The sequence below is a fragment of the Lissotriton helveticus genome, chromosome 6 (genome assembly GCF_964261635.1).
Source record: "Lissotriton helveticus chromosome 6, aLisHel1.1, whole genome shotgun sequence".
Taxonomy (NCBI): Eukaryota; Metazoa; Chordata; class Amphibia; order Caudata; family Salamandridae; genus Lissotriton; species Lissotriton helveticus.
Genome location: NC_136067.1, coordinates 879463686 through 879490883, shown reverse-complemented (window position 1 = coordinate 879490883; position 27198 = coordinate 879463686). Strand labels below are relative to the sequence as shown.

Genomic DNA, 27198 nt, shown 5'->3' with positions numbered 1-27198 from the left:
TAGTAAACATTTTCTGTGAGCAACAGCAGATGCTTGCAGATTTTTTCTCTACTAGAAGAGCTCTGTTCTGCACAGTGGACATATTCACATTTCTCTAAAGGTTTACCTTTTGCTGAGTTTTTCTATGCACAATGATATTGTTCAGGAAAAGAACACTATGGGCTCATTACGAGTATCACTGCAATTGTGTGGGAATTGACACACCACACTACAGATTCTATGGGAATTTGAAATTCCAGGGAATGGGATTCCTTCCAGATTTTGAGTTTTCTGTCTAAAAATAGGAAAAATCATGAAAATTGGTGTCTGCTGCTTTGTCCATGAATAAGTGCGCTTTTTCCATTTGTGCTACTCCAGGTTTTACCAGGCAAAATGTCAATGGGGAAATTTCTGACGTGCAGATTTTGCAACCAAACTCAAACAGCTATGAAATTGGGATTTTCTCAAAACTTGTCATCTCCTGTATATGCATCAGATTTGACCCTCAACTGGACACTGTCACTGTCGCAACCTAACTTCCCATCAAGGCCTCAGACCAAACCCTAATCTCCTGGCCTGCCATAATCAGCATTGAAATCGTTGCTTCTTTGAAGATCATCTTCTCAGGGCTCCATCTGACCCCACACAACGCCTTCACCAAAGGACTCCTATTGAAGCATTAATACCCATCTTCAGTGCCTCTATCGACTCAGCCACATTCCATGACACTTAGAAGAATGCCACCATGTGTGTGCTTAAGCTTGCCTATTGTTGCCAGAAGAGAGTAGGAGGCTCTGATGTGGAGTGGTGCAAGAGAACGCCCATCATCTTGTTCTGGTTCTGTTTATGTGTGGGTTGTTTCTGAGTTTGAGTCTTACGGAGAGGAAGTGTCTGAGTTGTTGGTGAAAGGAGATACAGCTGTTGAGGCAGGTGAGACCCAAGTTATGTAGTGCCTTGAATGTATGTGTGAGGAGTTTGAAATGAGCTTCTTTGTTTATTGGGAGCCAGAGGAGCTACCTGAGGGGTGCTGTGATGTGAGTGCCAGCTCAAGAAACCATCCAGTAACCCAGCCACGCTTTCCAACTACCCATCTCCCATTTACCATACCTGGCAAATATCTTAAAGAAACTAATAAACTGACATTCATCGACTACCTGAGCAACCACCAGCTCCTCGATGATGCACAGTCTGAATTCAGATCCAACCACAGTACAGAAATAGTACTAATTGCTGCCACAGACGACATCTGCATCATCCTTGACAGACGTGACATGGCAGCCCTCATACTCCTGGACCTCTCTGCAGCATTTGACATGGTTTCACACCACATCCTCATCAGGCACTTTCATGAACTTAGCATTTCATGGCCCAGCTAGCTTCTGGATCTGCTTCTTCTTAATGGACAGAACACAAGCTGTCAGTGTGGCACCTTACCCCCCAAAAACCCACAAACTTATTTTCAGAGTGACTCACGATTCATCGCTCAGCCCCACCATCTTCAACGCATACATGATCCCTCTGGCCAATGTCATCCGTGCACACAACATCAACATCCTATCCTATGTCAAGGACATGCAATTCATACTCTCCCTCTCGGACAATACCTCCAACACAGCAAGCAAGCTCACTGCCTGTATGACTAAAATCACTAACTGGATGAAAGCCAACTGTCTCAAGCTCAACACCAACAAGACAGAAGTAGTGATCTTTAGAAAGCACATCTCACCATGGATATCCAACTGGTGGCTGGCCAAACTCAGATCTACACCCACCCTCAGCACCCATGCCAGGATCTGCAGAATAATTACCAACATCAAACTGAACATGACCACACAAGTCAACGCCATAACTGGATCCTGCTTCCGGACCTGGAGGCTGCTGAGGAAAATCTTCAAATGGCTCCCAAGTAAAATTAGAACAACTGTCACTCACTATGGGAACTCTCTCTATGTTGGAATCACCAATAAACTCACTACGAGACAACAAACTATCCAAAACTCGGAAGACAATCTCATCCTTAGCCTTCCACACAGAACTCACATCACACCACACCTCAGGGAGCTACTCTGGCTCCCGATAAACAAAGAAGCTCATTTCAAACTCCTCACAGATACATTCAAGGCACTACATAACGTAGGCCCCACCTGCCTCAACAGTTGTATCTCCTTTCACCAACAACTCAGACACTTCCTCTCCGTAAGACGCAAACTCAGAAACAACCCACACATTAACAGAACCAGATCAAGATGATGGACATTTTCTTGCACCACTCCTAAAGCACCACTCCACATCAGAGCCTCCTACTCTCTGCTAGCTCCAATAGGCAAGCTTAAGCACACACACCTGATCAGCGCCAGGGTACCCTCGTGGATGATAATGCGCTTTACAAATACACAAAACATAACCTAAAATAGCCTAACATAAAACAATACAATACAATATAACATATAGCACTTTTCTGCAAAGTATATCTAATCTAGAACCATTTTGTTACTCTTAAATGAAGATTTTGGCTGTATACTTTCTAGCAAAAGGTATGATGCTCCCACTTATGCAACAAAGCAAAAAATGCTGCAAATTTGCGAAAGTTGAAAAATATTCCATAAAATTTGCGATGGATGCAAACTAACTTTGCACACCCCACACATGCATTCAAAAGCACACTGACAAAGTTCCAAGGAGCAGAAAAGGGGACTTTATATTGAGTATTTTTTATAGCAGGAGAGACTTTGAGGTACAGTACATAGAATAAAGATGTGAGTGCCAATTAAGCCCAGATCGGAGAAAGTAGCATGTGATGGGAAAGGGGTACCAGGTAACTGAGACAGTACTAGGCGGCAAAGTGAACATTATGTTCACCCACATTTACTTCACACATATTTACATTGAGGTAGTGTGCGAATAATTGGCTTGCCCAAAAATACATAATTTATCTTTCCTGTGCCAAGAAATTGCGATTGGAACCCAGGCATTTGGATTCAGGGGTCACCCACGTGGTCCCCAGAAGACTTATCCTCCCTTTCTCAGAAACTGAAATGGCTTTGGTGATTTTAGTGACCAGTGTGCTAAAAGATCTCCTGTTTTATAGCTCCTCGAAGGCATTTCAAAATGAAAGCAAAGTAAAGGAAGCAATGCTTGAATTTATCTTAACCACCGATGATCGCTTGAGGACGCATTTCAGTCCATCATTTTGTGCCCACTCTGCCCTTCTAAACAGAGACCAGACATATGCTAGTAGCCAGGGTCCAGCTCCAAGAGGAACCATTTAGTCCAGACTGCCAGGCCAGGTCCCCTTCAGATATGAATGCCAGCAGCCCCATTCTGTTTTTTGTGTACCAGGGACTCTCAAGTGGTGTGCAGCTTGAGTCCTAGGGCACAGTGAAAATGAGACACCACAGCCTCTATCTATTCCCCTGAATTGCCCATTGGGCCATGATTTTAATATTTGAGGAGGAAAAGCAATGTAAAATGAATGGCGAGCGTGGTCGCCCATATCCTACCCCGTCAACATGTACTTGGACACTAAAATGCTAGACAATGCGGTCAATCTGAGTGTGGGACTGGTGGTTATGAGAAAACTGAGGGGCAGATTTACAAGCCCCTTTCGTCAATTTTGCGTCATTTTTAACATGGGAAAAATGACGCAAAAGTATCGCAAGGGCCTTGTAAATCTTCCCCTGAATGTCCAAACTTATGTTCTGTCATTCCCGGCTTTTTCATTATAATATCCGTGGTCGGAATTTGATATTTGCAATAACAAACACACATATGCAAATGTGTATTTTGTTTACATTTTCCTGTTATTTACACCGAGCTTAGATGTGCATTAAGAACAAACACAGCAGGAAACAGGGGTTTTTAATAGTGGTGTGCTCATCCGTAGAGTTATGAATTATGGAAATGATGACTCATTTGTCAGGAAGAACAGGGGACACCACTTTTGAGGTAAACATTTATTTTAGGTGGACTTTTTTCTAGTTTCTAAATATAGTCATGGCCGTGGGCTGAAGCTTGCTGAGCAAAATAAAGTTGGTCTCAGAGTATCGTGTCTGATTTAAACTAATTTCTACATCCTTGTGATGTGTAATGCGACTGCCAGAAAGAGCTAGTTTAAACTAAGAAATAAAACAAATATTGGAAAAGTCAATACGTCTGGGTTTAATGTACTAACTCAAGCAGTGTAAACTCATGAAAGCAAATTATACTTTTGTGATGTGCTATAAAACATGGGAGCATATGTACAATAGAAGTGGCGGAACGAAACTTAATGCAGCCCTGTAAATAAGGCGATGCCCTTATCGCCAGCACAATGGCGTAGTGGTGATAATGGGGGCTTGTAAATATGCCCCATGGTTTATTGTTAGTGCATTGCTTGTTAGTTCAATGAGACGAATTGCTAATATTTCACCACCTGAAGCTTTCAATTAGATCTCTTTAGTTAACCTGTGTGTTTCCTCCTGTAGACGGGATTTGGTCTTCTTAAAACAGTTTCAAACTTTGCTCATGAATAACTCACCCGCAAACCTAAACAGTGACACAAACCCATATGTAAGTTCTCACCATAAGTAGTAACCAAAATAAGTATAGATACTCATTTTTCTACAATGCCTGCTGAAGTCGACATTACTATTTTCATTCTTGTTTGAATCCTTATGTAGTTTTTGACCTGGTTAAACCAAAATGCTTCTTTGACCAGTACTATGTTGGTATAAAGGCTTCAAGTTCATGATTTCTCCTTCCTTCTTCTTCTGCTAGCTCCTTGGCTGCTTCATCATTCCTGTGGTGGTATTGCTGTCCTGGTTCTTCTTGCTGGTGCGATACAAGGCTGTGCACTTCATTGGAGTGGTGGTGTGTATCTTAGGAATAGGTTGCTTGGCCGGTGCGGATGTGCTTGTTGGAAGACAACTGGGAGCAGGTGAGTGTCTTGAGGTTTTCTTCTAATGAGCAGGTATTCGTAAATAAAGCAGAAATATTGATGTTGTGTTACTGCTCTGTAAATTAATAGCAAGGCTTGACCTAGACTGTTCTGTCTAGTTCATCAGGCCAAATGTCTACAAAGTGCAAGAACAGATGAGAGAGAATCTAGAGGAGCAGTGACAAGAGTGCACATGACCTAGGGCCTTATGTACAAAGGGGCAGATTTACAAGCCCCTTCCGCCACGTTTGCGTCACATTTAACATGGGAAAAGTGACGCAAAAGTGGCGCAAGGGGCTTGTAAATCTACCCCAAATTGTTTAACAGTGGCTATGCTTTTCGATTTTGCAAATCTGAGGGTTAATGACAGTAAAAGCGCATTTTTAAAAGTGCTTAGCACATTTAACATTTCGTAAAAAAAAATCCGAATCATTACATGGGTTTAGAAAACAACAAGGATTCACTATTTAGAAGGGGGTCTGTTTGTGGCATGTCTTCCAAATACAGATTCCTTGGGTATGTATTATTGTTTTGCGACTGAAATACAGACGCAAACCATTATTATGTTGCCACCTACTCAAATGAGGTGGGAACCTATTTGCAAACTAGAAATGGTGCCTAAGATACCCCTTCCCTTTTGTGAATGTTGATAAATCGTTTTTTGGAGTAGGCAATAGGTAAAGGGAGTATTGCCTACTCTTAGAAAATGTTTATGTAATTTTTTACATCTTTTAAATGTATCCCGTTTTCCTTTGAGGAAAATGGGCTCCATTTCTTTTTTTAAAGATTGCTTTTTTTTAAAGCATTCACTAACATGGGCTCTGTTGATCCCAGCAGGCCACCATCTCTGTGATTTTGGCCTATCCTACTGTGTCACAATTTGCAATCTACCTCATGAATATTGGTGAGGTAGGTCAAATTGTGATTGATTACAGTTCAGTATTTTGTGAACTGATCTATTATTCAAGCCTGGGCGGTGAGCTCCGCTCCGTTAGCGGAGTTTTTCGCACTCCGTGGACTTCCCCAAAACTCCACTCAGCGCACTGGGGGGGGAGTTTTTTCCTTGCTTGCGCTCGTCAACATCAAGTTGGCGAGCGTGAGCGAGGAAAATCCACCTCCCAGCGAGATTCTTTCTTGCTCGCGCTCGCCAAGGTCTAGTTGGCGAGTGCGAGTGGGGAAAATCTCCCTTTTGGCGAGATTTCTGAACGAGGGTGGTTGAATTTGTCAATCCGTTCACGTTGAAAAAGCTGCAGCTCGAGAAGAACATCTACTCGAGCAGCAGAAAGGAAGCTACGCCCTCTTGTGACATTCGGAATGATTTACAGCATGGGGCAAACAGCCGGAGCTCCAAATAACCACGAACGGCATGACCCTAACGCACTCCACTTCTCGCGGAAATCTGCTTAGAGCGGTAGAGTTTTTTTGTCACTTCGCGGAGTTCCATGTAGCGGAGCTCCGCAAACTCCACCCAGGCTTACTAATAGTACATAGGTTGTTTTCCAAAATCAAAATGATTTAATAAATGTCAGTGTGCCATTTGCCGCCACTTATATCAAATCATTTCTTTGTAAATTAGGACCCTAGATCCAAAATCTTATGAGTCAAGTAGCAAGTGCTGTAATCTGTGTAATGAGAAAAAGAGCAAATAATGAGTGTCTATATAGTTGAGAGGTGACCATAGGCTGAAATACAAAGCAATATTACATTCACTAAAGTCAAATTTTAGCCATTCAGACCGGAAAATTGCATTTTTGAATGTACAAAACCCAAATTACAATTCGGTAGCACAGTACCGAATCGCAATTTGGGTTTCAGACTAAATACAGAATCGATATGTGGAAGGGACGTGGAAGGGGTGTCTCCTCCAAATACTAATTTCTTAACTTATGTATTAATGTTTTGTGACCAAACTCTCGTCACAAATCATTAATATGTTACCACCAAATTGAAATTGGTGGTGACCATTTGCAAACGGGAACGGGTAACGAAGGGACCACTACCCCTTTATGAATGTTAAAAAAAACTGGTTTTAGGAACAGGCAGCGGTCCGTGATACCACTGACAGCTCCTAAAATGTGTTTGTAAAATTTTTCATTTTCTTTTTTAAAAGTATCCTATTTTCTTTTTAGAAGAACAGGCAGCTTTTGAGAAAAATAACAATGGCTATATTTAGAAGCTATAACAGGCATAGTGGTCTGCTGACACCTGTGAATTTAACCAATTGTAGAGGGTCTAAATGTGCGACCTAACTCATGCATTTTAATGAGGTAGTTAGATTGCGAACCACTCTGAAAAAATCTTTTTTTAACCAATCTATTAATTGATAGGTTGGTTCACAAAATACCAATGAATTCAGTAGAATTTGGTGTGCAAATTGCAACCACTTTTACTGAATCCGTCTCAGTAGATTCCTAATTAAAAAATGCTAATGCACTGTAGGGCTTTAGCCCTTAGCCACCCCACCAAAGCTGATACGCAGCAGCAAAGTTGTTAGTGTCTCCAGGCTCATTATTATTGTAGGTCAATAGGTATTGTGTGTTGTCCGCATATGAGATGACACAGATGCCAAAGGTTTCTATAAGATGTGCTAGGTGGGTCATATAGACATTGACAAGTGTGGGGCTCAGGGCAGAGCCCTAAGGCACTCCATACTTAAGTTTTTGGGCATCAGAGTTGTAGGGTTTAAGTCAAACTGCCAGTTCCATATCTTCCAGAAAGGACCTCACCCAAGACCATGTTTTCCCCTCTGCTCCGGTCTGGGAGAGACAAAGAAGCAGGATCTCATGAGAGATTGTGTCGAACGCCGGTGAGAGGTCAGATAAAATTAGCGTGAAATTTTGACCTGCTTCCAGTATAAATTTGATGGAATCAGTGATTTTCATCAGAGCAGACTCTGTACGGTGACCCGCTTTGATTTAAATATGGATGTAAAACAGTGTTACTGTGAAGGAAGTGATTCAGTTTTGTATTCACCACTTTTTCAATGGCTTTGGCTGCCAAGGGAAGGAGAGAGATGGGTTGGATATTAGTTAGATTGTCAGGGTCTGCGTTAGGTTTTTTTAGTAGTGGGACCACGTTTGCTATTTTCCATGCTAAGGGCACTATCCCTGAATGCCGGGAGGTGAAAAATAGTTAATGGAATGTAGAACCTAAGCAGTCTCTTAGGAGGCTCACGGTCATATTATACAGATGCTGGTCTGACCCTCAACCCTGATGTCCATTCAAAGATGCCAGTCAAAGATATGCTTTATTACGGTGTATTGTGTCATGTTATGTCATGTTCGGCCATGTTATGTTAGATCAGATAATATTATGCGTCAAGTGTTGTATCGCATTGTGACGTATCATGTCCTGTTGTTAGATTTCATAAGTGTTCATTCACCCTCAAGGTCTCTTGACATTGTAGCCCAATTAGATGAGGGCAGAAGGCTAGAATGAATGTGCCATTACAGGGGCTGCAGAAAGGTGTACTGGTATAAGTAAAGTCAGGTTTTACGTTACTTCTGAACTTATTGTTAAGGTCAAGGAAATGTGGGCCACGCTTGCACAATATAGCTCTTCACTGTCACTATTGTACGCCTTCCCTCAACAAAGAACCAATTCGAGTTACATACAGCTTGCACTATTTCCAACACCATCCCAATACTTTGATTCAAATGTCATAACAAGGTGCCAAAAGTTGCCGGGAAATAAAAAAAACACTATAACAAGAATTTTTCTATGTGAGGCCATACAGCTCGTTGAGAGCAGCAAGCCTTACTAAGGGGTTTACACGACAGGGCCACTTGGGTGCAGGTTAATTGTCATACTACGGTTCTTTTTGCCCAGTCCTAACAATAGCCCTTCTAGAATGTCTGGCTGATGCCATCAGGCAGACATTCTCCAGATAGCCACTTTAGTAAGCTGCCACTACTTCATCCTGGTCACAGAGGTCTAAAAGGTCAAGAATGAATATTAAAAAGTTTGCCTATAGCTCCTTCCTAGAGGAAATTTACTGGGTCAGGAGCAGTGACTACATGTTAAATACTTCTTGGAAGTGAAAAGGTAAATTGCAGGCTGAATACATCAGTACCATCAAGTGCATAGCACTTGGAAAGGGGGACATATGAAATTATTGCTCTGTAAGAGATGAACTAACTCTCTGCTCAAGATGATACTACCTTTGCCTCTTTATTGTGGATGTTTCAAATGTATTTTCACCTGAAGAGTAGCACTGGAGAGTTTTGTTGTCTTTTACTTTCAAGGGGAGTACCTGTTTCCAGGTGAGAACAAGCTGTTGGGAGACCTGTTTGTGCTGGCCGGAGCCACACTATACGGCATCTCCAATGTCTGCGAGGAGTACATTGTCCGGAACCTCAGTCGGGTGGAGTTCCTGGGGATGATTGGCCTCTTTGGATCCTTCTTCAGTGGAATCCAGCTGTGAGTAGAGAAGTTATCTTATATGCTTGTTCTATGAAATATGCATTTCTTTTTTTTCTTTGTCCATTTTTTATGTTGTGATATTTTATTGATTTTGTCTTTCCTTTCTAATAATATGCGCATATCTTATCTTATGTGCATTTGTGCGTTATGAGAATTTTAAATGATTTTATGGGCATTATTTGTGCTATTTGACGTTCATTTTGTATATGTTACATGCCCTTTTAATTTTGTATCCATATCTTATGCTATATCATGTGCATTTTCTATGGCCTGTCTATTTTTTTTTGTTACCGTATGTACTTTAAGTGCACTTTCTGTCTTAAAATATGTACATTTCTTTTATTGTGTATGTTTGTTCTGTTCAATCAATCAATCAGGGGTTTTTAAAGCCCAACTCAGCTGCGAGGGTCTCACGGCTCGGGATGGGGGGGGGGAATTGCTCCGTAGGGTGCTGTGTAAGCATGGGCGGATTTTGCGGATCCACGATTCACGAATTTGCGGATTCCCGGATCGTGGATCCGCAAAATCCGCGGATTATGCGGATCGGCGGATTTGGGGGCGGGGCTTCCTCGAGTGTGTGGGCGGGGCCAAACGGACGGGGCTTCCATGCGAGCGCACATGCCTCTTGTGTGTATAAAAGGTCAGAGACCGATCAGAGCAGCAGATTAAGAGACAGAAGCTCCTGGTCACAGGAACAGAACGGGGATTGCGCTCGTGAAAGTCAAAGATGCAAATGCCTCTGGCCAGCATCACATTTTCGATGGTATATTTGGGAAGAAGGCACACCTGCCCAGCCCCCACAACGCTCACGATTGTTTTTGGGCTGATGAATGAGTCACTGAATTTAAGCTTCAACTAGGGCACATGCTTTATTGATATCTGCAAGTGTTTCCTGTTGAGGTTTATTTTTTGTGCCAGGACCGTCGTGCCCGAATGAACCCTGCCCTTCATATTTATTCAAGAAGACACCACCGTTTTTCACCACCATAAATAATTTACGATGGCGCCGGCAAGCTGCCAGCGCCATCCTGCAAAAGTTACTTAATTAGCTTCAACAGGAAGCTCCAACTGATAAAATAAAGCAGGCGCTCGAGCCCCTGCTGTATCTTATCTATTAGAGCTTCCTGTTGAAGCTAATTAAGTAACTATTTGAGGATGGCGCTGGCAGCTTGCCGGCGCCATCGTAAATTAGGCTCGCTTGAACTTTTGACCGCAAAATCCGCTCCGATCGCGGATTGCGGATTTTCGGTAAATTCGCGAGAGTTCGCGCACCGCGAATTTACCGAAAATCCGCAAAATCCGCGATCGGAGCGGATTTTGCGCTCATGCTTAGTGCTGTGGTCATCTGAAGAGCCAGGTCTTGAGGTCTCTCCTGAACTCAGTCAGTGTAGGGCTTTGCCCGAGGTGGAGGGGAGGTCGTTCCTGGTCCTGGCTGCGAGGTAGGAGAAGGACCTTCCCCCAGTTCTCATCTTGTATATGGGTGGCATGGTGGCCAGAGAGAGGTCAGCTGATCAGAGGTTTCTCTTGGGTACGTTGAATGAGAGACACTTCTTTAGGTATGCTGGTCTGATGTTGTGGAGGGCCTTGTATGCATGTGTGAGGAGCTTGAAGGATATTTTACTTTCGATGGGGAGCCAGTGGGGGTGCCGGAGGTGTTGGGTGATGTGGTTGCGGCGTGGTTTTATGGAGATTTGTTATATGGTTGCTCGGTTCAAAAGGTGCTTAGCTTAAAACCAGTAAGAAACATTACTCAACGTGAGCAAAAACATGTGCATATTAGAAAATTCACTGTGTGTTCTGCAAATTCAACACAGAACCGGTACCAGTTAATAAAAAAAAATATTCCTACATACTGAAAATATTCGAGGCCCAGTTCAACCTGAGCAGGTTCCACTCTTTGCCCTTCACCCAGCCTTAATGAGGCAAATGGGAGGCCTATGAGGGGAAGAGGCGGGGCAATGCATGAAACTAATGACGTCATCAGCAGTTAAAATGTTGTTTCATACTACATCCTTCCCCCTTCATTTTGAGACGTGTCATGCCACGAGATGCAATTGTCTTTAAAAGGATAACCAACTGCAGCAAACTCGTTCCCATATAATTTTCAATTTGTTGTTACACGTTCTGGTGAACCTGCGGGACACACCTATAGGGGCACATTTACAAGAAAAGGGGGCAAAGCGGTGCTGCAAGCAATTTTGCTGCAACAAGCTTCGCCATTTTCAAAGTACAGGAATGTGTTGTATTTACAACAATATTGCACATTCCTGTACTCTCTCCGGCGCAACAAAAGCAGACTAGCACCAGCATAAGCACCCATTCACCATGGTGTAAGGGTGCCTGCGTTGCAGGGATGGTTGTTGTTGTGCAGGAAGGGACATCTTCATGCACAAAAGCAATCATCAATGCTGTTTTGGTACTTCAATGTTTGCTGCAGAACGCAAAAGGAACAAATGATGGGCGGAATGCTGAACAATGAAAACATTCACCCCCAGTCACACTGATCTGGGGTTTATCCATCGTTTTTTGCTCAACACACCATTACAGTTTGGAACCCAGCCATATGTAAATCAATCTTGACCCTGTTCCTCATGGGAACAGTCCAGCCCGAACTGCCAAGCCAGGTCCTCCCTGGACCAGAAACAAGCATCCTGCGACTGGTTGCAGCACACATAGAAAGAGCAAAAAACTAGGAGAAATAAAAGTATTTCTCCCTGTTGCGCCCCTGGGGAGGGATACGTTTTTGGTGCTGCCTCAGATTTACAGATCCTTGTAAACCTGGAGCATTGTCAAAAAGCAGTGGGGTTTTGCCCCTGTACTGCAGAAAACTGGATTGAGGAGGACCATATTTACAAAGCGGCGCTCAGCAACGCAAAGTGACTTAGCACCGCCCTGTAAATATGGAGCAGGGCACAGCGCCACCAGAATGTCGCAAAAATTGATGCTCCGGTACCGCAATGCCCTTGTAAACATGCCACATAAAGTGTGTAGGGTCTGGGAGGTGGGCTCCCTACCAGTGATAGTTGCTACATCCTTTCCCTTTGCCATTTTGCTGAACTGACGTCCATGGCAGTGTAGCTGCATTTGTCATAGATAATATCCCACAGCGAAAAAATGTATTGTGCATTTCTCACAGTGGTCCACAATTCCTCGTGTGTGTGCGCCATTAAAACGATGAGTTAAATATATCTTTCAAATGGCTATTGGACTGTTGTTTACACTGAACGCAATGAAGCATTCGGAAATCATTGACAGTAAATTGTGTTGCTGTCTGAGACTGTTGTCCCTGGCTTTTAGAAATAGATCTTGTTTATGGTCATGTTAAACAAGTAGGAATGAATAGGGTTGACACTTCAGCTCCCTGCCAACAAAACACTGGCAGGAAAATGCCTTTTGAACAGCAGTCAGGTTTTCAGATATTAATCATTCTGGAAACAAAGTGGTTCTTCAGCGTAAACCTTGAATGACTCCCATAGCAGATGCCGCATAAAACAGCAAACGGTTGACCTAGCTGCACGAAGAAAGTATTTCTAACCTTGACATGCGCTTGTATTTTTATTATATAAGTGGCTCACCGTTTATTGCAAAACGCACAAATATTTTTCTATTTCAGATGGTTGTATTTTCAGATATGAGGTAGAGTGCAATGGATTTCAGGGCCAGATGTACGACTATTCCGTCGTGCGGGTCGCAAACTGCAATTTTTTTGTGATTCGCAGTTTGCGACTTGCAAAATGGAATGTACGTGTCTCAGACACATTTAGTCATTCTCAATGGGGTTTCAAATTACCTGCCTTACCAATATTCATGAAGCAGGTCGCACTTTGAGATCCATTGGGAATGGGCTACTGTCACAGGGGTGGTGGCCTGCTGGGGACAGCTGAGCACCATGTCTGTGTTTGCATTTCCTTCCCGTTTGCGACTGGCTTACCACCTACATGAAGGAAGTGATAAACTGTGATGAGGTCGCAAAAAGAATCGTAAACCCTACCTGCAACTCGCTAATAGGAAGCGACGCCCTTGGCATGCCCCTTCCTAATAGCAATTAGCAAACCCTATTTTACGATTCTTTAATAAGTTACCAACTCTCAACATAGAGTTTTTACATACTACAACCCTTTTTAGCGATCGCAAAAGGCCTAATTTTCCATTTGCGACTGTAAAAATGGTTGTACGACTGGCCCCCAGTATTTAACCCCTTGCACGCTGCCGCGATTCCGCGCCTGTGCGGCAGAATCGCGAGTGGGCGGGTTCATGACGGCCCCCAGCCGTCATCAGCACACGAGCGCCGAGGTGCATGACGGATGGGGGCCGTCATCAGCAGGCAAGGGGTTAAAGCACAATAGCAAAGTCTGTCCCAGATAATGTTGGCTCTGTACAGGGACACATTACTATGACGCCTATTTAGAGGAAGAATTAGCGTAATTACTCTTTTTGTAGTGGAGGAAGCATTAGAATGAAACCCAGTGTAAAAAACGAGTAGGTGACACACAGATGAAGAAGTGAAGAACAAATTATGATAATGTCAGTAAGGACACGTGTGAGGATGATTCTCACAAAAATGTAGAGTTAGAAGGATGTCTCAGTGAAGACATATTTTAGTTGAATCCACTGTGGAGGAAAAATTAGGATGAGGTCTCAGAGGGGTGAGAATTAAGATGGTGCTCCAAAGGAGGAAGAATTTGTATGGTGCCCCAGTGAAGGAAGAATTAGGGAGATACTCAAAGAAAGACATCTTTTATTTGGATGGTGCTACAGTTAATGGAGATTTAGGATATTGTTGCAATGGCAGAAGACTGTGAAGGGTGCCCCAGTGGAGGAAGAATTAGAATGATGTCTCAGAGGAGGGGAAATTGGAACAGTGCCCCACGGGAGCTAGAATTAAGATGAGGCCCCAAAGGAGAGAGAATTAGAATGATGCCCCAGTGGATGAATAACTAGGATATTTCTCCAGAGGTATAATAATTAGGAGGATGTCCCAGGGGAAGATTAATTAATATGATGTCTCAGTGGAAGGAGAAATAGAATGGTAACCCAGATATTGAAGAATTAGAATGAGACCATGAAAGAAGACTTGGGATGTTCCCTCAATCTTGAGTTGATGTGATGTCTTGTGAGTGAAAAATTGGTGTTTATGCAATGAAGAAAGAATTTGGAGGAAGCCTTTGACGAATAGGTAGAGAAAGTAATAGGATGTTGCTCCTGAGGTGAAGGAATTAGGAGGATGCCCCATTGGATAAAGGAATAAGATAATATCTCAGGGGAGGGAGAAATGGAAAAATATCCCAGATACTGAAGAATTAGAATGAAGCCTGAGAAGAAACATTTGGATGCTCTTTCAATGGGATAAGGATATGTGATGTCTCACGGGTGACGAATTAGCAGTCCAATCAATAAATATTTAGGATGATGCTCCAAAGAGGAAGAATTGGGATGATTCACAATTGGACCCACAGACTCGGGGAAAACCCCACAGATCTGCAATGGATCTAGTTCTTTGTGAATGGAGCCATATAACATGAAATGTAAGCCCTCTCTCTTCAACCCTTCTCTAAAAGTTTTAGTATATATTTTGTAAAACATCAAATCTGTTTCAACCACTAAAAGGTTGAAATATTTGATTTAAAGATTATTGATGACGCCCTTGATAAATGGTGTCATTTGCAGAGGCATCTCCTACATTTGAGTGGAGGAGCTTTGCCCCACTAATTAAAATGGCCCCCCGCCCCAGAGATGAAAAATAGAATGGTAATAAATTTCATTTGTTTTCATTTTATTTTTCATCTGCCCGTCCCCAACCGACAGGGCGGGTGGGGCGTCCTGATTGACAGCAGCAGGGAGGAGGGTGGGCTGTCTGGCCACAGGGCACTTCATTTCAGAGTGCTCATGTCCCTTTGGCCGGCCGTTTTTTGATGGCCAACCAGACATGCTCACTTTAAACCTCTAACCCACCTGGTTGAAGACAGCTGGGTTAGGCCAAGCCCATGCCTCCAGTGCCCTCTGGAGTGGTGAGAGAGGTCGCTCCCTCGCATCTTGGCACCGCTCTGATGCTGTTTTGAGAGCAGTGTCAGGATTGGTTAGGGGAGTTGATGAGGGTCCAGCATGAAGACGAAAACAGGACCACGGCGAGGAGGACATTCGCTCAGATAAGTGAATATTTATTTATTTTATTTAATGTGTCACCCACCCCCCACCAATTTGCCAACCCTACCACTCAGTAGTGCTGCCTGATGCAACTGGTCATTGGTCTTTACTTCAGTACCTTATAGCTGAGGAAAGCCTGCATTTACTTACTGCAAAACAGGTCATGATCTTTTTAGGTGTTTCTTTAGCTGTCCTGGTTCCAAAATTCTGTATAGAATGACCTTGAAATTGAATCGGCAGGCTCAAGGTCATTATGGATAGGGTGGGTGAACAAATGGAGAGAGGGTTAGAGCTACCATTTAGTTGTTTGAGGCAATCTGTTTACACTGTATATGCAAAAAAGAGCATCTTTGTGCAATACCTCAAGCGTCCCAGACAAGCTTGTTTTGTTCACCTTATCTGCCTATCCCCCTATGCACCGCTTGTGTTCTTTTCCAAGACATTTCTGTTGGAAATGTCAAGTCGTTCGTGTTAGATAAATAAATAAAAAGAAATGCTTCCAACATGATAGCAACTATATAGTGGTGGGGCATACAAAATAAAACCACAAACTGTGGCTAGCAAGTGAGGAAAACGAGTATGCACATCAGCATACACTGTGCTCCACCGTAGTCTCACCCCAATGTTTTTTGTTTTTTTTCAAATGATGTATTTTACTGCACAGTTGTCCTAAGAAATGGCTGCGAGAGGCATCATTTTTAATAGACATTCTAAAAAGCACTCAGGAAAAATCTGTTGTTGAGTTAGTAAAAATCACCACAGCAGAAAAAGTGTGTGCTCTAGCAAAAGAAAAATTATTTGACAACATACAATGTGTTACACAATCAGCATGCGTTCCCCGACTCTTCCCATATGGGACACACTCCATCCATGCACCCTTTTAACCAGTCATACGAACCCAGGCAAGAACTGGAAGGAACTGGATAAACCCAGAGATCACTACCGTGCCACCCCACGGGCTGCGATGCGCTGTACAGTTAGCAGGAACTTTACATAACATAAACATTTTGACCTATAGTTGGACAACGCTTTAATTTTTAACAAGACGTTAGCCAGTGCATTTTTTATAAATTATTTTAGTTAGTGTTCTTATATAGAGCACGAGGATCGTTGGGTAAAAGGGGCTTTACATAAAGCTAGAGAATTCTCTATAGTAGGCACAAGAAGCAAATAACCAATGCCATTAGAAACATTGGAAGCTTATTCATCAGCCTTGTTTGCTTTGAACTCAGTTGGTTCAAGGGCTGTTGAAACAGAAGGCTCTTCAGGAGCTTTCTGAAAGCGACTAGCAAGGGCTGTATTCTTACACAAGATAGGGATAAATTACCGGCTGCAATTGCCTCCCCAGAGTTTGTATGTCAGAGTATCATCTACAGGAATATCACATGACATAAATATTGTGTACTTAACCCCTTGGCCGCGGGGCTGATTCCCCCGCTGTGCTGGGGGGCGCGCACCGCGCCCCGGTGCCCATGACGAGGTCAGCTCGTCATGAGCCGCGGTGCTCGTATGCTCATGAAGAGCTGAGCTCATCACGACCACACCTGTTTGTGTGGAACGCTCAGCACAGCGGGGGGAATTAGCCCCGTGTGTGAGCGTTCCAACGGTCATGACGAGCTCAGCTCGTCATGAGCACACGAGCACCGTGGCTCATGACGAGCTGACCTCGTCATGAGCATGGGAGGGGTTAATATTGTCTATAAAAATATCCTCCCACTGCAGTGCTTTATTTGAGCCCTTGGTTTCCGGTGCTCAACACCAGCAGTTAATCAACACTGGCACTTCTCATGATAACCAGTTAAGGACACATTAATTTATGGTAGGCACAGTGAGATTAAGTGATTTGCTCAGAATCGCAGGATGTTGAGCTGACGACGCAACTCAAACCTGGTTCCCCAGCTGGGAAGTCGGCAGCTCTGGTCATTATGCCACATTCTTCCACCACTTTCCTAGTTAGTAGTTGGTTCTATTTTAGGCGGCGCTAACAGGAGAAATGGGCTGGTGAAAGCTGCCTCCTGCCGAGAGCTCCAGCAGTTAATTTCCTTTACAAATTAAGCACTGTTCCATTGGATACAGACTTTCTATTATTAACTCCAAAAGGCGATATTTTTGTACACATTACGGAGGACACAATATTTATGTCCACCAATAGTCATTTATAATGTGGTACAATACCTCACCAAAAAAGGATTGTTTTAAAGTAGTTATTGTCCTGAATTTGGGACCTCTAATAGTAGGGTCATCCTACTTCCTATGCTTGTCATGCCTCCCACAATGGGAGCGGATCTACTGTGTGTGGATTGCTTTGGAGTATGGCTTTATAACGCAAACATTATAGTTTGTGTTGAATCGTCGCTGTGATGAGAAATCAGTAAAGACTATGACGTTGAAGTGTGATATACATGAACTTTCTTGAGGTACTAACAAGTCTAGCAGTTGAGTGGAGCACTTCTTTGAGGAGGGACGTGGAGGCCGGAGGAACCTTTGCCACTATGGCATTGCCGAAACTGACTCTCAAGAGGACATAAGCATGTGCAGCAATTATTAAGAAATCAGGGAGAAGAAGTGGAAATTTTTTCAGGGCATGAAGATGAAAATTTATTGATTTTGCTACCTTGCTTATGTTTGGGATTAGGGTAAAGGTAGTATCAAATGCCGGGTCTTGTGGCTTAGTGGACCAATGCATCCATTGTAGGGACATGTGTAAATTGGGGCAGGTCCACTCAGCTTTTCATCCTTCTGAGGTTGATAAAAGTAGTACCATTGAGTTGGGTAACAATAAACATCTGTTATTCAGCTCCAAGATACCCTTTGGTGAACGTGTGCTTTACAAATACACATGTTATGTTATGTTAAAGGTGAAACCAAGTGCTTTTATTAGATTTGAGAGTGAAGCAGACAATCAGTCGAGCTCCTATCAGCTAAAAAACCAAATTGCCTGTGACAAGTAGGAATTGATTATTGTAAAGATTTATCATTAGGGTGTTCTCCTTCAACCATTTATGTAGGTCCTGTGGGAAGGTTCTCAGGTTGAGAATGTCACCTATTTGAAGCTTTTAGATGTAATTAACGCCTCATTGACTGCTGGACACATTGTTAGAACTAGGCAGTAGTAAGATAGGAGTGTCACAGTTGTATATATTTCTAATAGATGTAACAAAAATAATGCTAATGGCACTCAGAAGATTATGAACGGAATGCCTAGGGAAGCAACACAGAAGGAGGACTAGAAGACGGTGCTAAGCTATCAAAAAATGGTGTTCAAATGGCTGCAGTACTACATACTACATTGTGCATATCTGACACCCTACTGGCTCCATAGAACGGTTCCAATGATGCCAGACGTATGCCTATGGTAGTGCTGGCCTTCTCTGTTTGTTTTGATCCCATCTCTCCATCATCACATGCTGAATGGTTATTCCAGAGTAAACACAACACGTATGGGAGAACAAAGTAGAATGCGATCCCAAAATGTGCCATCTGGGATTAATGTTGAGAAGCAAGTGTAAGAAACTGGATGCGAATTTATGGACCTCACACTGGTCCCATAACAAGGAGACCCATAGCTGTGCTGTAGAAGCGTGATAGCCCACCCATTGTTGCAATGGAGAAAGGGGTTATCCAAGTGACCAGAGGCTGAAGCCGCTAGTCTGACTGGTCAGAAGAGGTGCAATGGGTATCGCTTTCAAGCCAACGAATGGGATGCCATATCTCCCACAAATAACAAACAAAAGTGACAGCAAGTCCCGTTCATAGGCCTGCAATGCTAATGACAAGGACACTTCTGTGTTCGCGGCAAGTCAACCCATAAACTGACTCCTTGACATTCATAAGCCCATTGGATAGTCTCGTCCCACCCCAAACCCCACCCTTCTGGGGCAAACACTTAATGTTCAATGACCCTGGGTGAAACATAAAGATGGTACTTAAGATGGGTTCTTGAACCCAGAAAGATTCAAGGACCAATAAGAGATTGGTAACTGTAAAATTCCTAATTATAACAGTAGGCAATGCAGGGTGCGAGCAGCCCCGCCTTCATTTATAATACTGCCTCAGTTTATTTGCAACATCTCATACCCTGTCTCTTATGTGTGAAAGTAGGCCATGCTTGTTAGAATGCTTAGCCGGAGCTCACGTGAACTTAATGATTATATCTGTCTGCAACTTTCTGTTAAATTGATAAATTATTAAAAGTCATTGACAAAAAAAAGTAAGAATTTCATATGAAGAACAGGTGGCAGAATTAGTCAATCGCCCAAAAGTGCCAATCAAAATATAGACACCTGGACAGTGGAACTTACAAAATCTAATATTGCAGAAATGTCTCGGAGAGTAGCATGGCCAATTCAAGTACATGGATATCATAAGCACGGCCATTTTAAGGTATGAGGATCTAACATGGATTTCTTCCAATGAGAAATTCAGGAGCATGGGGTGACTTGGAGAATGAGTTGTCGCTACAATTCATGACAACAACATGACCATTAACGATAATTCACATAGCAAGAAGGTTACCTTTACCCTACTTATCTTTCAAAGGGCATCCCACCACTAGTAGAAGCCCTTTCAGGACTGGCCAGAGCATGCTGGAAGTACAACAGAGAGGGATACCATACATGCCAGGGCAGATTCAAGCATAAATGTTCCAAATGCGGGAGAAACGCTCCATCTTGCAGTGCTTTAGAGGTCAAGAGCAAGGCTGAGGTATAGGGGAAGGGAGCCGTGGGAAAGGGCAACTAAATTCATTAAGGCTAATGGAATAAAAAAGTGGATACAATGGTAACCAGATAGGATTGCGGGCAGGGTTTTAACTAACAGGTTTTACACAGGGTTTCGGAATTCCGAATGGGACCTAGAACCAGATGATGGGCAGAAAATTTGAGACTGTGCTAAAAAAAAGAGGTATAGTTTGTGACAAACTGAGGAACGATCAGGAGAACAGTAGGATGCTAGGCCTGTTTGATGACCACCCAACCCCAGGAACTAATATTCACTCATCTAGGGAGGATGCCAAACAAATGGTATCTGAATTTTGGTTGATTCACCATCCAAAATGGCTGAAGTGACCTCAGTTAACAACTTAATCTACTACAGTGACTGTTCAGTTAGCTACTCCAAAATGCAGTTATTGAGATGGTGCACACATGCAGCAAGAGGGCAGAAATGGGTAAAGCTGACACCAAGTCTGCATTCCATTTATTGCCAGTGCACCTTGATAATTTTAGCTGCTGTGTACTCAGGTTTGAGGTCAGTACTATGTGGACAAAGCAATGGCAATAGAATACTCAGCTGTATACACAGTGTTTGGAAGCTCAGCATGTTCCTGGAGTGGGTGGTGCGATAAGTGCCCAGGTCAGAGCAGGTTCTGCACTACCCTGACAATTTGTATTTGTTCAGAGAGTGGGAAAGGCTGGAGAGTGCAACAGACTGTTGAACACCCTAATGGCTGCAGCCCGTGAATCTGACATACCACTAGCCCTGAAAAAGCCAGAGTGCCCCAGCATGCACTTTACCTACTGTTAACACTTCATGTTCCTGGATATCAAACTGGATTCAGTGGATATGGTTTAGCAGCTCCCAGTGGACATGCTGAGAACCCTAAAGTATCTAATAAGGATGTCCAATTGGTCGCACACTGCTTGTCCTATCAGCGTGTTGCCCCAAAGCATTGTGGTCCATGAAGTAAGCATCAGCGGGTGCGCCTCTGCCAGGGTCTTGAGCAAAAAATGAACGCGAAACACGTGTCCAGGGATGGCAACGTTAATGCACGCGAAACACGTTTCCAGGGATGGCAAGCACACCAGTGAACACCCTCAAGACTCTAATCTCGGGTCGAAGCGCACCCGCTGATACCGACCACATCGACCATCATGCTCCGGGGTCACACGCTGATGGGACGAGCAGTGTGCGACCTCATTCGGACTTAGTATCTAATAAGGATGTAGTAGTGAAAAGGAAATGTGAGCTGTGGAAACTGCAACAAGTACTTGAATTTCACCTGCAATGTGGTGGCACCATGTAGGGTTTTCTTTTGATACTGATATTTTCCATTGGAACAGTGTAATTTTGGCTCCACCTTTTCATGTTTAATTTGACACATATATATGTACGTAAGGCCTCATGAACTTGTGTGATATAACATTACTAATGTGCTGTAGTGCACTTGAACAGTTACAGAAAGTGCATCTACTGTGTAATCTCAGCATATATATGAGTGTGCATAACGTCTTCTTTACAGTAACTCTGAGTTGCAATTCTCACTACATTTGTGTGGTTTGAATATTATTATCAATTTATATATATATATATATTCACTGAAAAAACCATAGGTTTCAGGAGTTATATAGTTAGGAATTCGTTTTTAAAAAACCTTTGAAATTCACTCAAAAAACTATAAGTTTTAGTGGTGTTATAGTTAGCTGGACATTTTACTCATACAAAACCAATGAAATTGCTCCTATATAGTTAGTTGTACTAACTATATTTCGCGCACCCGCAATCCACTCCTGATGATGTCACATATTAGATCATTCATGACATGGTCAGTGACATCACTGATGACATCTCAAATGACATCACTGATGACATCCCTGATGACATCATCCAGTGAATGTGGTTTGCTTCGTTATTTAAATATGCATTATATATATAGCAATTTACATTGAAGAATGAGTGGATATATATAAATAAATATTTGGATGGAGGATTTAGTAGCAGTGTAATTGACTGTTTACTTGACCAATTTATAATGTCTCACTAAATATAGTGGATAGTGACTAAACTGTGTGAATATCTGTATCACTTTGTCAGTTGTTGTGTAAACTGATTCTACAGTTGGTTACTAGCTATGTGAAAGTCTATATTAGTTATTGATTAGTTAACTGAGTATTTGTATGGGAGTGTGAAAGTGTGTGTGGTTCGGTGGGGGGTGTGTGACTGTCCAAAGATGTGTGAATAGTTGATTCAGTAGATATATGAAGTTAAAACTACATGTTCTAACAGTTTGGGTGAGGGAATCTCTTTATGGGTGTGGTGATGAGCAAATATATTTCTCAAAGGTACAGGTCCAACAAACTAGAAAAATAAAAGGCAGTGTATGTGTCAGTTGTTGTATATAAATAAGTATACATAAGACACAATGATTGTGTGAGTGACTGTATGGATAACTGTATACTTGTAATAATGATTTTATAACTCACTAAGTATGACTTACTATCTAAATGAATAGAAGAAGTGGTGTTTGTATAAGTGTTTTGCTAAGTAAATATGTAAGTATGATCCATTGTTTGCATAAGTGAGTAGGATGACTTCATATGTGAATAGGATGCGTGCTGTTGTTTAATGTCGATATAGATGTATAAGTATTTTTGATAGTGTTCTATTGTTCATTGACAGCATGTATGAGTGAATCCATAGGTAAGTGATTAGATGTGTGTATACATCTATGAATCACTGAGTGGATTTTTAGATACTTGTATTGCTGTGACAATGGATTTAAATATGATACTCTGTAATTTACAAACAGTGATGAAAAATTGCAATAGTGTATGAAAAGGTGTATGTGATTGTCACGTGGATGATGTCATCAGTGATGTCATCAGTGATGTCATTTGAGATGTCATCAGTGATGTCACTGACCATGTCATGAATGATCTAATATGTGACATCATCAGCAGTGGATTGCGGGTACGCGAAATATAGTTAGTACAACTAACTATATAGGAGCAATTTCATTGGTTTTGTATGAGTAAAATGTCCAGCTAACTATAACACCACTAAAACGTATAGTTTTTTGAGTGAATTTCAAAGGTTTTTTAAAAACTAATTCCTAACTATATAACTCCTGAAACCTATGGTTTTTTCAGTGAATTTCAAAGGTTTTTTTAAATGCTAATTCCTAACTAGATAAGGCCTGAAACCTATGGTTTTTTCAGTGAATTTCAAAGGTTTTTTAAATGCTGATTCCTTACTATATAAGGCCTGTAACCTATGGTTTTTTCTGTGAATATATATATATATAAAATTTCTATGGCAAAATGAAACCCCTCATTTTGTTCCTTTTCAAATTAAATGTATTAAGTGTTAAAACTTTATTCCAATCAAGATGACTTCAGGTGTGCCATACTTTTGTCATAAGTAAGACTGTTAGCATTCTAGTTGTTCTTTAGAACACTCTGGGACATTCTGTCATTGGGCAATAGTTGGGCTACATCTGGCTGATATTCGGGCTACATTTGAGCTCTTTTGTCTCTGGTGGCCATCTTGGGAGACTGCATATCAGAATTTTTTCAATGAAATATAAGAGGATTTGAGAAGTCACTCAAAATGTGCCCTAATTTTTCTTTCTTCAGCACTAATCATAATTTCTATGGCAAAATGAACCCCCTCATTTTGTTCCTTTGCAAATTAAATGTTTTAAGTGTTAACACTTTATTCCAATCAAGATGACTTCAGGTGTGCCATACTTTTGTCATAAGTAAGACTGTTAGCACTCTAGTTGTTCTTTAGAACACTCTGGGACATTCTGTCATTGGGCTAAAGTTGGGCTACATCTGGCTGATATTTGGGCTACATTTGGTTTTTTTTGTCTCTGGTGGCCATCTTTGGGCTACATTGGGCTACATTGGGCTACATTTGGGCTCTAACATATATATAGCCCAATATCTATTTTTTCAAAGTTGAAACCCCTCATTTTGTTCCTTTTCAAATTAAATGTATTAAGTGTTACCACTTTATTCCAATCAAGATGACTTCAGGTGTGCCATACTTTTGTCATAAGTAAGACTGTTAGCATTCTAGTTGTTCTTTAGAACACTCTGGGACATTCTGTCATTGGGCTATAGTTGGGCTACATCTGGCTGATATTTGGGCTACATTTGGGCTCTTTTGTCTCTGGGGGCCATCTTTGGGCTACATTGGGCTACATTTGGGCTCTAACATATATATAGCCCAATGTAGCCCAATATATATTTTTTCAAAGTTAATTTTCGTAAAAACCACTGGAGCACATATCTTGAGACATAGCAAAGGCACATCGGGCTACCAGTCCCTACAATTTTGCCAAGTTTGGTGGAAAACCATTCAGCCGTTCGGGCTAAAAGTGAGTCCAGCCGCCCTATGGAAATTAACATGGGGAAAACACGTTTTGGGACCCCCCTTTTATCTCGGCCCCCGCTTGACGAATCCCCCCCAAACTTTCAGGGAAGGAGCGGAGCGCCGCGAGGCAAAGTTAAGGAAATTTCAGGAAGATTCCTCAACCGGCGCCAAAGTTATCCCCAATAGAATGTTGCGATTTCCCTATGGAAAACAATCCTAATTATATATGCCTACTGGCTATCGCCAGTAGCTAATAAAATTTCTATGGCAAAATAAAACCCCTCATTTTGTTCCTTTTCAAATTAAATGTATTAAGTGTTACCACTTTATTCCAATCAAGATGACTTCAGGTGTGCCATACTTTTGTTATAAGTAAGACTGTTAGCGTTCTAGTTGTTCTTTAGAACACTCTGGGACATTCTGTCATTGGGCTATAGTTGGGCTACATCTGGCTGATATTTGGGCTTCATTTGGGCTCTTTTGTCTCTGGTGGCCATCTTGGGAGACTGCATATCAGAATTTTTTTAATGAAATATAAGAGGATTTGAGAAGTCACTCAAAATGTGCCCTAATTTTTCTTTCTTCAGCACTAATCATAATTTCTATGGCAAAATGAACCCCCTCATTTTGTTCCTTTGCAAATTAAATGTTTTAAGTGTTAACACTTTATTCCAATCAAGATGACTTCAGGTGTGCCATACCTTTGTCATAAGTAAGACTGTTAGCGCTCTAGTTGTTCTTTAGAACACTCTGGGACATTCTGTCTATAGTTGGGCTACATCTGGCTGATATTTGGGCTACATTTGTTTTTTTTTGTCTCTGGTGGCCATCTTTTGGCTACATTGGGCTACATTGGGCTACATTGGGCTACATTTGGGCTCTAACATATATATAGCCCAATGTAGCCCAATATATATTTTTTCAAAGTTAATTTTCATAAAAACCACTGGAGCACATATCTTGAGACATAGCAAAGGCACATCGGGCTACCAGTCCCTACAATTTTGCCAAGTTTGGTGGAAAACCATTCAGCCGTTCGGGCTAAAAGTGAGTCCAACCGCCCTATGGAAATTAACATGGGGAAAACATGTTTTGGGACCCCCCTTTTATCTCGGCCCCCGCTTGACGAGTCCCCCCCAAACTTTCAGGAAGATTCCTCAACCGGCGCCAAAGTTATTCCCAATAGAATGTTGCGATTTCCCTATGGAAAACAATCCTAACTATATATACCTACTGGCTATTGCCAGTAGATAATATATATATATATATATATATATATATATGAAAAAGCACTCCTGTTCCGTCAATGAACGGCGGAACCAAACAGGTATGGACCTCCAAAAGTCTCTTCCAATGTAGCGAATAATATAGCAGAAAAAAATCACTACTCAAGTGAGTTGCAGGTTGACGTTTTATTCAATGTAGGGACGACGCGTTTCACTCCACTAGGGAGCTTGTTCACATGACGCGCTCTGAAACTTAGGATCAATTTATAATAAACATAAAAGTGGGACAATTCGAAAAAAGGGTGTGCACGCCCTTGCTGCATTATTACTAAACGTAGAAGACAGACTAACTCATGTGCAAGTGCATGAAAGCGTATACAAAACGGCATTTACACAAATAGGTTCGCAATTCATTGGAGAAATGTGGTGATCAAATTAAAACATGGTTATTCAAATACCTGTTGAATTTTAGAAAACATAAAAAGATACTTTCGGAGAATAACGACATAGTGCCAGATAATTGAAAGAATCAAAAGTTATCATAATATTTGAATGAAAAACATGTTAATCAAATTCATGAGATTTCTACCACATATTCAATAGCAAAGATTTCATATAATTGCGCTAAATAAAAAAATGTACTGTCTAAACAAACAATAAATCCAGACAAAAGTGAAGTGATAAATCATATATACGGAGGGACAAGGTAGTTAAGGCTATAACCCAACAAACAAAAAATATTAAGAAAATTTAACAAAGGACACAGCAAAACATGATGACACGTTAATGACGACCTCGCTCTATACATTCAAATAAGATGTAGAAATAGCAAAAAAAATGAAGATATTCTAATATTCTTTCCACATTTCTCAACAATTGCAATAGTCACCTGCCGGCGACTATAAACAAAAAAATTTTTTGTAACCTTACTGCAAGCTAAGATGTTAAAAAAAGGGGAGAGAAGTATATCAGCAGACCTGAACATCTACGGGATACTAAGAGAATGAGTAAATTTAGTAATCCAATAAACAAATTTATAGAAAATTACTCAGGTCTTCCGTCAAATTAAGGCCATTGGGAGCCTTGGTATCACAGGAGAGTATGAAATGTGATTCTTTCTGCCTGAGTAACTTCATGCGGTCCCCACCCCGGCTGGGCTGAGGCACTGAACACAAAACAGTGTATTCAAAATCTTTAAGTTTTTTATCGTGCACCACTATATATATCGCCGAAAACTCCTTGCAGCTGCTTCGTACCTTTGCAGGACGCAGAACAGAAAGAGCACGAGCCACCAAGCTTTAAAATGCCTTCCGTTTATTTGCCTTCAGTTACAGGTAAATGCTGGCAGCCATGACGAGTTTCATCCCTGCTAGGGGCCCTATGCTTGGGAGGTCACTCAGCTCGAAGCTCGCCATC

General features: G+C 41.9%; 1 protein-coding gene across 1 annotated transcript in view; it reads left to right on the top strand.

Moving 5' to 3' along the window:
- SLC35F1 (solute carrier family 35 member F1) overlaps window positions 1-27198 on the top strand; it is a 1021228-nt gene that overhangs the window by 846188 nt on the left and 147842 nt on the right. The window contains exons 4-5 of the mRNA XM_078646867.1: window positions 4735-4894; window positions 9139-9313. Coding sequence (XP_078502993.1) covers window positions 4735-4894; window positions 9139-9313 — 335 coding nt within the window. The remainder of the gene's footprint in view (window positions 1-4734; window positions 4895-9138; window positions 9314-27198) is intronic.